This window comes from Protopterus annectens, chromosome 2.part1 (genome assembly GCF_019279795.1).
Source record: "Protopterus annectens isolate FY-2018-M chromosome 2.part1, PAN1.0, whole genome shotgun sequence".
Classification (NCBI taxonomy): Eukaryota; Metazoa; Chordata; order Ceratodontiformes; family Protopteridae; genus Protopterus; species Protopterus annectens.
In genome coordinates, this window is record NC_056729.1 from 862810487 (window position 1) to 862824484 (window position 13998).

General features: G+C 38.3%; 1 protein-coding gene across 3 annotated transcripts in view; it reads right to left on the reverse strand.

The window, feature by feature from the left end:
* Window positions 1-13998, reverse strand: part of LOC122794259 (plasma kallikrein-like) — a 943559-nt gene that overhangs the window by 81542 nt on the left and 848019 nt on the right. For all 3 annotated transcript variants that reach the window (XM_044062509.1, XM_044062510.1, XM_044062511.1), the window contains exon 14: window positions 1468-1607. In XM_044062509.1, the coding sequence (XP_043918444.1) occupies window positions 1468-1607 (140 nt within the window). The remainder of the gene's footprint in view (window positions 1-1467; window positions 1608-13998) is intronic.

Consider the following 13998-nt stretch of genomic DNA (forward strand, 5'->3'; position numbering starts at 1 on the left):
TTTTGTAGTTCCAGCCCATATGCTGAAGCATCTCCCTCTTGGTAATCTCTTGAATCTCTTTCATATTTTTTGAGTTTGCGCTGACTTAATGAATCATTTAATTTTGTAAGGTTTTCTTGTATAGCACACATCTTAGTGCTTAAATTATCTGCTGATATCGCTTGTTTTAATTTATTGAAGATTTCGCATATTTTGTTAGAAGTACTGGCAAGGGTTATCTTATTACAATTCATCAGTATTTCCATGTATTGTAACCCCACCCTTTGGTTTACCTCTAACCACTTATCTACTAATTCTTTCGGCAAGTCTTTTCCGGCTGGTAAGTTGTTCACTCTCGAACCTTTAGGTACTCGTTTGTCTTTCAAGCTAGTTTCAAAAAAGAGATTATCCCATTGTAGTCTTTTGTACTTGGAAAGTTCTTTTTCAAGTTCTTTAAACATCTCCGCATGATTAACTGTAGAGCTCGATGTTATATTCAATGTCACATTACGTACAAAGGGATTTAATGGTGGAGCCAAACATCCCTTTAATACATCTTCATTAACTACTAAAGCATTGTTAGTGAAGAATGTGATCATGTGATCAACTGCTGATAGTATATAAGTTTGCCATTTTTATGTAAGTGTTGTCTGAAGAAGTCTCATTGTAAAGAAGAGACATAAGTGCTTACCGTTGGAAGAATAAAGAATTACTCATTGCTTCTGTTGCTTACTTTGCAACATTGATATATAAAACATCAAACCTGGAAGCCTGAATCACATATCCTTGACTGGCTTTATCACCAGTTGTACAGACGCTAGTAATGTGTTTTCCTGGGTTGTGGTACAATGAGGATCGGGTTTTTGTCTTTTCTCCTCTGTACTGTGATCTCAGAGTTGGTATATAAGTAGTGGGGGGTCTCCAGGGCACAGATTATATGTTTGCAGTCAAGCTTATTTGATTTAATCTTCCTGATTTGATGTTTTATGAGCCAATGTTGCCAGCATTTGACATTATGAATGTATTTCAGCAGAAACATTGATTCAGGCTTTTATACAATATTTGTCTTCACAGTGATGGAAGAACCTATGTCTTCTTTATATGAGCAATATGTTCTTGTATATTTTTTTCTGATTTTGTCCATACATAAAACAACTTGTATACGATAAAAAGAGGCTTATTCCTTTATGTTCAAAAAGACATACACATACAGAAACAAATATAGTTGGAAAGCAGAGTAGGCATGGCATATAGCAGTCCCTTTAAATGTAGATATGCAATAGCTGCCTATAATTATCTTATTAAAATACAGAATGGAGCTATTTTAAATCACTAATCAAATATATATTATTAAATAAAAATCTTACAACTATGCATTCAGTTCAAGTAAAAGCAATGTAACCACTGACTCTAAATACAGTGTATGGAAACTGTTCATAGCATAAATGGCAAATATTCTAATTGGATAATAACAAAGTTAATACATACCTTACAGGCATCTATACCCCCTTCCTTAAAACCAGCACATAGTAGCAAATTACTTATATTGTAGTTCTTATACTTTGATTGGCATACATCCCTTGGTATTTGTGGTATTAGTGCTTTCTGTAAAATATCCGATACAGAACCTGAATGAATATAAAAAGTGAGCGTTTAGTGCACAGTCATGATACACATTATTACAGAATAAGGAATGAAAAGAAACTTTTAGTATATGTCATGTTTTGAATGAAGAGAAACTTTTCAATTTATATAAGTATTTCTTTTTTTTGTTCCAAAAATCGTTATTGACAATAGTTTTAACAAATTCATTGGAAATTACATAACCTTAGCATTCAAGCATTAACAAACAATATGTAACAAACAGCAGTTAAGAAAAAATGTACAAACATGCTAATTGTCCATATTGCTAAGCATGATATTTAATTTTGCATGATAAAATGAAATTGAAAGGGGAAGAATCTGATACACTTGTAAACCCAGATAGAAAAGAGGCAGGTACAGTAAGGGGCTGTCAACATGGTATAGCAACAGAAAAGAAAACCTAAACCCCAACCCCAAGGTCTTCACAGAAATTAGGAAATATTATTATGAAAATATATTCAACAAAGTGTCCAGTATTCAGTAAATTGCAGGTGGCGTTTCTGACAGTGCATTAGATACTTGTGGCTAATAAATATTTTATAGCCATTTGTGTGAACCCTTTCCATGTCATTACAGCTCAGTCTTTCCAATTTAGGGTGATGTAGAGTTTAATTAGATGATTAAAATATGGTTTTGTAATTTCCTTAAGCATAAAGGAGGAATGTGCAGCATGGTAAATTCCCAAGAAAGGGTGGCCTTCTCATATCCCATTTTTAGTAGTTGAACCCTAAGAGAACACTATAACGTATAGGCACATCTGCAACTCCAGACAATATGAAATATGTCACCTTTTTGGTTATCACAGTACCGGCAGAATGGGGAAGACGATGGGTCAAATTTATTAATCTTCCCTGGGGTGAGGTATGCTTTGTTCAAATTCATTAGATGAGAGCAATATATATTTTTAAAGGGAATATATTTTAAAGTTGTTTGACTGGAGTGGGTAATCTGAGTTGGGGAGATTGATGGGTTAAACTTAGTCCAGTAGCTGGAGAAGACTGTTTCATTTTCTTTTTCGTTAATAGAGAGAACCAGAATGTATTGCATGCATTTATTTCATCAGGAGCAGGATCAAGGTCAACCCAAAATTTAGCAGAAAGCTCTCTAAGTTTTGTCTTAACATAATGGTGTAACGTTTAGTGAGGTTTAACTCCGTCCTCATCTCACTAAGTGACTGCTTCCTATATTGATAGATATCCAGTACACTTTTCTGCTTTAAGAGGGACTAATGATTTAGGTTGAGCATTCTATTATTTAGTTTACGTTTTGGGTTAAGATGGAGGGGTTGCAAAGTGTTGAAAGCACTAGCTAGCTTGAGTGGATTGAAGAGTTTTTGTATAGTGATTATTTATTTATTTTACATTTGATGTTCGGGACTAGTCTGACTGATCTGCAAATAGCCCTTTTGCAGCAGAGGCCTGGGGAGAAAAGCTCCACAGAAAGGTGCAATAAAAAAAGCAATTACAGTGATAATTGCAATATTTGCTGGTATTAAACAATACCTTAGATTGGATTCTAACAAATACTCAATCCCTAACATATAAAGCAGGCATCTTACCAGACGACATTAGTGACCACTCACTAACATATATAATTATACAAAAGACTAATATTCCCTACCCTACCGCTTACAGAACCACTTATTGCAATAAACATTTTAACCCTGAAAGCTTCCAAATTGAACTTAGTGTGTGCGATTGGTCACCCCTAAAACACCTCCAGCTAGAGGATGCAGTGACATACTTCAACTCCAGATTCTTAGAAATCTTGGACTACCATGTCTCTACTTGTACTCTTAGGAACATGACAAAAACTGCTCCATGGCTAATAAAGGAAACTAAGCAAAAAATACTAATTAGAAACAAATTTTGGGCCAAATGGCGCACTACTAAAGACCCAGCTGATCATTTAAAATTTAAACAGCTTAGAAATACTACTAAAACATCAATACTATTAGACAAAAGAAACTTCTACTTTCAACTTCAACAAACTAACCAACATAAACCGCAAATATTCTGGACAGGTATCAATAGACTCCTACATCCAGGCCACTCGAAATCACCAACCCCATCAGGAATAGCCCATGAGACTCCCAAACAAATTGCTGATGCCTTTAATACCTTCTTTACTGAAGCCATCCAATCACTCGCTAACTCATTACCTCCTGTATCCTCCAATCTGCCTTCCTCCTCAACTAACTTACCACCTTCATTTCAATTACAACCTGTTCCTACACCCTTCATCTGTACCCTTTTTCAAAAACTCAAACCATCTACCCCCTCTGCTGACCTATTACCAGCCAAATATCTGCAAATAGCAGCAGAAGTTATAACCTATCCTATTTCTATCCTAATAAATAGAACCATAACAGAAGGTACCATCCCATCCATTTGGAAAATCTCCCATATAATCCCCTACACAAAGGAGGTAATTCAATAGAACTCTTTAACTTTTATCCAATTGCCCTACTCTCTCCCTTAGCTAATATTATGGAAAAATGCATCCACTGTCAACTGTTAGACCACCTTCTCCAAAATAGCCTATTAGCTAACTCTCAGCATAGCTTTAGACCTTTCCATAGAACCACCACTGCCCTCCTAACATTTTCTGGCCACATTAACAAAAAACATAACAGTAACACTCTTTCCTCCGCAATCTTTATTGATCTCTCAAAAGCATTTGACATGGTCAACCATCAGCTACTGTTGAATATACTTAAGTCCCTCTCACATGATACACAGGCACTACTGTGGTTCAAGTCCTACTTAGATAACAGGCAACAGGCAGTGCTTTGGGATAATAGTCTATCTAACCACTTTCCTGTCACCCTTGGTGTACCCCAAGGTTCTATATTGGGCCCTCTTCTATTCTCCATTTTTATTAACGATCTAAATGTAAACATCCCTCAAGCTACATGCACACAATATGCAGACGACTACACATTAATATCATCTACTACTGGTCCATCTGAACTGCAGTCCCTGACCCAAAATGTCTTTGAATTAGTAGAAAAATGGTTCTTACAGTGCTGTCTCCTCCTTAACCCCAAAAAGACTAAATTATTGCTCTTTACTCCCACACAAAAGTCCACCCCAATTGACGTCATTATCAAATCTAATATTGGCATGGTCATATCTCCTGATACTACCACCAAACACTTAGGAGTAACAATAGACCACAACCTTAACTATGATACTCATATCAACAGCACAGTAAAATCACTCAACAGAAAACTAGGCTCCCTCTATAAGATTAAACCCTTCCTTACTCCCATAGCTAGAACTACTATTGCCCACACCCACCTTATCTCAACTCTCCTCTATGCCTCTCCTATATACACTAATCTAACAAAAAGCAACCTCAAGAAGCTGGCAACCTCCTACAATAACTTTGCCAGATTTGCAACCAGCTCCCCTTTTAGAACCCACCACTGCCAAAATCTGAAACAACTGGGTTGGCTGGGGCTGTATAATCAAATTCAATTCCACCAACTTATTATTGCCCATAAAACCCTTTATCATCCAAGCAATACACCAATAGTCATGAGTCTAATCACCCCATATAAAAAGCTTACAAACCTACGCCCAACAAATAAACTACTGGTATCTAGACAAAAACCCAACAATAAAGCAGGAGATTCACTTTTCTCTAACACTGTGGGAAAAATCTGGAAGCTACTTCCTGTTGAACTCACATCTCTTTCTTCAGCTCCTCTATTCAAAAAGAAACTCAAAATATACCTTACAACCCACTGGCTATGTCATTGTACCAACCCAGACTAAGATTCCTCTTCCTGTTACCCTAGGTTCTCGCACTAAATACTACTCACTTCATTGCTACATTTAAGACCATCACCTTCCTATCCCTCTGTTAATCTGATCAGTTAGCTAACTTGAGACTGTAAAAAACTCATTCTTCTCAGATACTATTATAAGTTAGGATGATCGTACCCAACAAGGACCTTATGAATGTGTCACTGCCTTATAGATAAGTCACTGCCTTTTAAATAATGTGTCCCTGCCTTGTAAATAATTATCTGTTCTTCTGTGACATATATACAGCTTTGATTATGGAATGTCTCACAACCTTCTAAATACTTTTTTCTTCTATGATTGTTTGGTCTTAAAAAAAAATGCTATCTATCATGATTACTATGTTACCATGTAAACAGCTGTTTTGTCTGAGAAGTGAACTGTATCTGTAGTTGCAATATTCTGCTTTGTTTTTATGTGGAGCTTTTCTCCCTGGGCCTCTACTGAAAATGGGCATATATCCAGTTAGACTAGCCCGGTCAACAAATGTAAAATAAAAATAAAATAAATAAATAAATTATACACATTACAAATATTTAAAGATAATCATTTCTAATGCAGATAATGTGATATATATTATTACAGTAAATTGCAGATAATGTGAGATATAATTATATAATTACAGTAAATAGAGTGTTAGTTCTATAAAAACATTAGTTACTTACTAGAGCCGTTTGTGGGGAGGTTTGCAGGAGTTAAGCTAATGGACAGGAAAAGGTAAGTTAGATAGAGAATGAGAAGCGAGGTAAGGAAGTATGTGATTAAAGCTGAGCAGAGTGAAAGTCAAAGTAAAGGATAGTGGTCAACTAAATCTCTTTATAGAAGTATGCAGTTTAATATTTCCCAAATTTTGCTCATTAAGAAATGGAATAACTCTAGGGTTAATATTATAAGTTTTAATATAGTTATAGAACAGTTTCACCCAGGTTGGAGCCCAGATCTTATTGTTTCTGTTATATTCAGAAATTGTGACTAATCTATTACTGTTAATTATGTCATAGTAGAGTTTGAAGTCAGGCAGTCCAGGACCTCCTTTCTCTTTAGGACAGACTGATTTTCTGTATGTGATTCTGACTGACTTTAGTAACCAGATGAATTTTGATAAAGAAGAGTTAAGTGTTTTAAAAAAGTTGTTATAGACTACACAATTAGAGGCATTGAAGACATATAACAGTCTTAGAAGAATGTTTATTTTGATAATGGCCACTTTTGATAAAAGAGAGAGCTGACGTTTATTCCATCTAAGAAGATCTTGTTGTATAGTGGACCAGAGTTTCACAATATTGTTTTGATAAAACATTTTAATACCTTGATGGAAATAGATTCCTAAGTATTTCAAGGAGCAGTTTAACTTAATTTCCATTGGAAAAGAAAAATGCTTAACCGGTGTGCATGACTGATGGAAAAGATTGAAGATTTCTCAGAGTTAAGCTTATACTTGGCAAATCTAGAAAACAAATCAATAGAGAACAGGATTTTCTTGAGATCTGAGGGGGGTACCATAAAAAATATATATTTAAGTCATCAGCAAATGCAGACATGGTAATCTTGCTGTCATGAATGATAGGGATGTGGTGGATAGTTTTCTGTGATACAAGTAAAAGTAGAGGTTCAATGTATAAGTTAAATAAATAGGGAGACATTGGGTACCCTTGCCAAGTGCCATTTTTGATATCAACCCTAGAGGAGCTCATCCAATTAATCTGTAAAAGGTGTGAGTATTGGAGTATAGAATTTCAATGAGTTGGATAAAACTTAGAGGTATACCAAAGTGGGGCATAGTCAATAGTAGGAAATTTAAATTTAATCTATTGAATGCTTTAGAAGCATCAACTGCAACAATATATATACTGAACTTCTACTTTTGCTAGAAATTATCATCAATGCATCAAGAGTGAGCATATTATCACAGGTCTGTCTGTGTTGGATGAATCCAGATTGGTTGGGTGACACAAGATAGGGGATGATTGGTTTTAATCTACTGGCCATAATGGTAGCCAGGACTTTTGTATCAAAGTTAATTAAAGATATCGGTTTGTAGCTCCATTGTTTTTTATGGTCAGCATTTTCTTTGAGAATAAATATAGTTTTAGATGTGTTTAAATGTGGGTCTGTAATTTTCTCTGTAATTTTATTATCCTTAATATAGTTAAAAAGATGAAGTAAGACTTTTAGAGACTTTCAAGCTAAATGTTTTGTAGAATTTCACTTTGAAACTATAAGAACTGGAACTTTTTTAAATTTAAGACTGATTATAGCCATAATGATCACTTGTTGAGTGATGGCAGAGGATAATGAGTCTTGTTGAGCTTGAGAAAGTTTCAGAAACTTAATCTGATCTAAGAATTTACTCAACTCCTGTTCCTCTAGATATGGGGATTGGTCATTGTACATTCAGAGTATAAATCTTTAAATATGAAACCAATATCATAGTTGGAAGAGTATGTTTGCCTTGGTATTCTAACTCAGTTATTATAGGAGAAGGAATTCTTTGATTAGTCATCCTAGCCAATAATTTGGAAGGCATTTGGGACCACTCTGCATAATTTGCTAATGTTCATACTTCGGGAAGAGATAATTGATTAGCTTGAAGTAAATATATTTTTTTCTGAAAGCGTATTAATTGTTTTTCAGTTTCTTGATTGTATGTAGACTGCAGAATAGCTTCCAGTTGGGAGATGTTATTTTTGATTGAGGTTTCTTTAGCACTGTATAATTTATTGTAGTAAGTGGCTTTACTAATAAAAAAGGATCTAATCATTGCTTTTATGGAGGCCCATTGAATATTGAAAGGGATTTGGGAAGCAGTATATGTGGATAGAAGGTCATGAAAATGAGCTCAATATCTTTAACTATTTCACCTTTAGGTAGGAGATTTTAGTTTAGAGTCCAATTATATCTCCTTGTCCCCCTAGTAATATTTGTGAGACAATCCAAGAAGAGGGTGATTTTTGAATGATCAGAAACAATTCTAGGTTCAGTATGAAAGGTGATATTAAAATTAAGAAAGAACCCTGATATTAGGAAGAAATCCAACCTAGACCGGACTTTATGACAGGGGCAATAATATGCACATTTGATTTTAGGTGAGCTTATAGACTGGAAAGTGTATGGGTCAAATAGATTAAAGTCATTCTTTAATTCTGAAATTGTTGAGGTAGCATATACATATGTACTAGTTATGTTTGCTCTGTCAGATAAGGGATCCTGAACAGAATTCCAGTCCCCACCTATAATGTAATGCGAGTTCAGAAATAGGGATAGTATCCTGTATGGTTTAAGCACTTGGGCTTCAGGCCAGTTATTTTACATTAAGAAGGTTCGTGGTCTGAACTCTTGTGGGAGGAGAAGCTGGACTCTGCCCTTCTGAGCTGGGAATTTCTGGTTAAAGGCTTATAGTGCCTGCATATTTGAACTGTTTCTTACTGAAATTGGTACACCTTGTTTGCTGTAGCATAGACTAGATCCAGGCCTGCTGAATATAGCTTTGTTTGTATGATTGTTGTTTGTTTGCTTGTTATTTCCCTGAAAAGCTAATTCCACCTAAAATGTGGCTTTTCAGTGCTTCTGTGGATCCCTAGTGATATCTGCATTGCTTACTGTACTTATTTCCTTGTTTCACTTGAAAGAAAGTTACTGTTTGTCATTTTTGCATTTACGTTACCTGTAACACATTGCATTTCAGTTACCTGGCACTTGCTCACTAAGTCAGCACTAAAAAATTAAAAGCACTACACCCTCACAAACTCCCCTTGAGTACCTTGTTCTCCATTGGCCCCTTTTTTCAATTATAAAGGAATTCCCAATACTATTCTAGCATGTCCAAAGGTCAGTTGTCAATCTCCTCTCCGGTCCAGCTGGTGAATCTGGGAATCTTGAGGCAATGTTACAACTGCCTCATGTACACAGACAATCCTCTCTTCCTCCCAACAAATTCCAACACCTGTGAGAGATGCAACCATATAGCCAAACTGGAGGCTAAGCTCTCTCAACTCAGCACTGGTGTAACCAGTCAGAAGGAGAAGGAAACCACACTCACTACAATTCCAGTCTCATACAGACCTACCACGACAGCAAACCAAACACATAAACATGCAAAAACATACTTGGATGCTCTAAATAAAAATCTGCCTAAGCAGCAGAGACCTCCAAAGCAGACACCCAAGCAACCGCTACCCCAAAACAAAACACATGCAACACATAGCTCACAAAGCCAGTGTGCCGAACAGTCACAGCCCTTAAGGCTAAACAACACACCTGATACACTTGTAATAGGTGACTCTATCATCAGGCACACTGACGTCCCGCTCACCAGGCTGAACAAGGAGAAGGTCACGGTGAGCTGCCTGTCGGGCGCTAGGATCCGCCACATAACACAAGCACTCAGGTCACTCCAAGGCAAGTACAAATATGACTCAGTCATTGTCCATGCTGGTGTGAATGACCTGAGACATACCTCCCTGGACTACATGAAAAGAGACATAGAAGAGCTCTCTGAGCATGTAGCCCAGGCTGGTATGACCCTGACCTTGAGTAGCATCTTACCCTCACCAGGAATTATGCCACAATATGAAGACAAGATGATCAATTTCAACAATTGGCTTAAGTATTGGTGTCATTCAAAGGGGATCCAATGTCTGTCAGCCTGGGATGACATGCTCGACAAGCCATGATGCTTCGCTGGGGACGGTTTGCACCTGTCACCCCTGGGCTTTCGGATATTGGCAAAGGCTCTTGCTACCCCCATAGTGCCTCTTTTAGGCAAGGCTCAAAAGACAAACCCACCTCCATAGGTATCACAAGGGATACGAAACTAAGAGTAATGCTACTCAACGCCAGAAGTCTAAACCTCAAGATGCACACACTCAAAACTCTCCTTAGCATGGAGAACATCGATATCTGTGCAGTAACAGAAACCTGGTTCAAGGCTCCCGAGAGCACCCCAGCATTACCAGGTTATATCTCATACCATGCTTTTCGGCCCCAAAACTTGGACCGAACCACAAAAGGAGGGGGAGTATCAATATTCATCAAAGATACCCACACCTCCCGGTTGGTGGCACAGCGAGAAGCATCAGAGACTATCCATGTGCAACTAACAGTGGGTAAAACTGCCTTCCAGTTTATAGCCTGCTACAGACCACCCTCCCAAACCCAGGAACCCTACTCGGCCTTCCTGAGAACACTGGAAAATATGAAGGTCTCTCCAAACACCATTATATTGGGTGACTTCAACTACCCAAACATAGACTGGGAGCATTACTCTAGCTCCAACACCCTAGCCCAAAGGTTCCTAGAATTTATAAACTCAAATGCTATGAAACAACTTGCTACCACTCCCACAAGAGGGGAAAACATACTGGACCTGATAATCACCAACATGGGGACTCTATGCTCCAGACCAGAAGTGCATCCCTCACTGGTAAGATCAGACCATAAACTAATCTCACTGGATATTCACATCCCGACTCCACCCCCTGCCCAGAAAACCACAGTGAAAAACTTCTCTAAATCAAATTTCACACTCCTCAAATCCGAGGTGGAATCCTTCAAAGTCCCCAGGCCTGTGTAAAATACAGCCCAGACTGCAGAATCCTTTATAAACACATTCTATGAACACCTTCAGGAATGCATGGATCATGCAATCCCAAATAAAACCAAGACCCAATCCTCCAAAGGCAGACGTCCTCTCTGGTGGACCCCAGCCATAAACAAACTATACAATAGAAGGAGGAAGCTACTACATGATAGAACAAAATCCCAAAAAGGGAAGGCATCCCTGATCAGTATTAGCAAAAAACTATGGGGCCAGCTTTGAGAGAAAAATTGCACAGGACACTAAGGATAATCACAAGGCTTTCTTTAGTTATGTTAGGAACCTGGGTGGGAATTCCCAGATATGCTCAGAATTAGTCCAAAATGACAAAAAATACACCAAACCCACAGACATTGCCAACATCCTAGCTGACAGGTTCAGCAAACTTCTCCCCCACCAAAAGGGCAAATATCTATCCCAGCAGAGTGCTGCCCCTGACATCTCAGATGCTCAGGTAAGAGCCCCTCTCCAAAGCAAAAACACAGCATCAATGGGACCAGACGGTGTCCCAGGCTGCGTCCTACATGAACTCCAAGAAGAGCTAAACCCAAACATAAAACTACTGTTCAATCTCAGCCTTACTACAGGATATGTACCCAAAGAGTGGCGTACAGCAACAGTGGTCCCTCTCCACAAAGGTGGTGCCTCAATGGATCCTGGAAACTATCGCCCCATAAGCCTGACTAGCTTGGTCTGCAAAGCTTTGGAAAGGATCATCATGGACCTCATAAATAAAGATATTGGGGACCTACAGACACTGGATCCTACCCAGTTCAGCTTTGTTAAGGGCAGATCCTGCCTCTTAAACCTGGTTGATTTCTTTGAAACAGTCACCAAGGCCATTGACAGGAAGGTGGTCCACACAGCCTACCTGGACCTCACAAAAGCCTTCGATACAATACCCCACTCGGGCATTATAGATAAGCTCACCAGCTTAAATATAAACCCCTATGTCACTAGATGGGTTGCAAACTGGCTCAAGGACAGAACCCACATGGTTAGAATTGCTGGAGCCATGTCAGACTCTAAACCAGTTACAAGTGGCATCCCACAAGGCTCAGTCCTGGGACCTCTCTTGTTCGGTATATATTTCTCGGAGGTACAGGCCAACACGGAAGGACTGTGGCTGACCAAGTTTGCAGATGACTGTAAACTGGGCACCATAATCGACTCTCCAGCCGACACAAGCATCCTCCAAAAGGGCCTCATAGAAACAGACAACTGGTGCCAGAGCCATGGCCTCAAGCTAAACACCAAAAAGTGTATAGTCATCCCCTTTGGCAAAAACAAAGTGCCCACAAATTACCACATAGGTGGTAATCCATTAAGTACAGAAGAAGTAATTAGGGACCTGGGGACCCAAGTTGATAGCAATCTCTCATTTGACAACCACGTGGCCAAAGTGGTTAGAAAAACATTTTATATAGCCCACCTAATCATGAAGGGATTCACATCTAGATCAGGGAGGTCATCGTGCTCTTTACTCATCCCTCATCAGGCCCATAATTGAGTACAATGCCCCTTTGGGACGTACCTTACCAGACACCTGCAGCAACTGAAAAGACCCCAAAAGTACCTCACCAAGAGGATCAAAGGGCTCAAACAGATGCCATATGCTGCCCAGTTAAAGAAACTCCAGCTCTACTCAGTGGCATACCGCCTACTCAGAGGCGATCTGTGCCTGATGTATAAAGTCATGTCCAACCTGGAATTGATGGACATGCTGCACCTCAGAAAATCCAAATCCCATCGAGCTACGCGCTCAAGAGACTTGAACCTCAGCACTGAAATAAATAGGACATGCTGGAGGGACAGATTCATAACCCAGAGGCTCCCTTCACTCTGGAATAAAATCCCAGTCCAGGTTAGGCAGAGTCCCTCATTGACTCTCTTCAAGAGGAATCTTGATGAGTGGATGGGAGATCATAGGTTTACCCGGGTATCACTTCTGTGTCACTGTTAGACAGAGGCACAGTATACTAACCTCAAAAAAGGGCATAGCAAAATTAATTTAAAATGGGTGGCGAAAGCCAAACACACTCTGGCTAGGCTTATAAATGCCCTAGGGCAGATAGCCTAGTATGAACCTATGAACCTATATAGGGACATAAAAAAATCTTGTGGCCTAGAATATGGGGCATAGATATTTAAGAGCAGTACTGATTTGTCTAGGAATGGGCACCTAATTGACAGATAATACCATCTTCCTTCTAGGTCCTTATCATAGTATAGGATGTTTCCTTGAAAATATTTTTTTAATAATAATTGCTCCCCCAACACTATTAGTTTTATTGCCAGCAGGCAGCAATAATTAGTTTGCCTTAAGGGCAAAAAGCAATCATCTCTTCCTGCACAAACTCTGTGCCTATTCACATAACTACCTAGCCAGGAAGAGTTAACTAGTGTAATGAGCAGAGACAGGTATGAGAGAATAGTGCATATAACTTTCAGTATATCGTCTCTGATATAACCTAGATTTAAATCAGAAAATCCTATAATAAAAACATTGTTTGATGAAGATAAGAATAGCATATCTTCACTAAAACACCTACCACTACAATCCTAGCTTCTAATGGGAGATTCTTAAAGGTGTAAATGGTATAGGGCTGAAATATAGAGGATGATAGACAATGTCTTAGGTGCATACATTTGAAAACAAAAGAGCAAGCAAGGCTGGAAATTGACAAGTGAAAGACCTCAGTGTAAGGCTGAAAGAGTCCCTGTTAATAATTAATGCACCCATGGCATTTCCAATAATATTAGGTAGGCCTAATAGTAAACAAGTCTATAGGATTAAAAGTAATTTGCGAAGTATACCCCTTCATGTAAAAAAAAAACTATAGCCATTGATATTTTACACTATTAGTACATAAAATCACATACACAAACTACAAAGCATTGTATTCTTCACTTGTCCCTTGTTTAAAAAGAAGAGAAATTTCAAAATAATTGTAAGTTAAAGCTTTA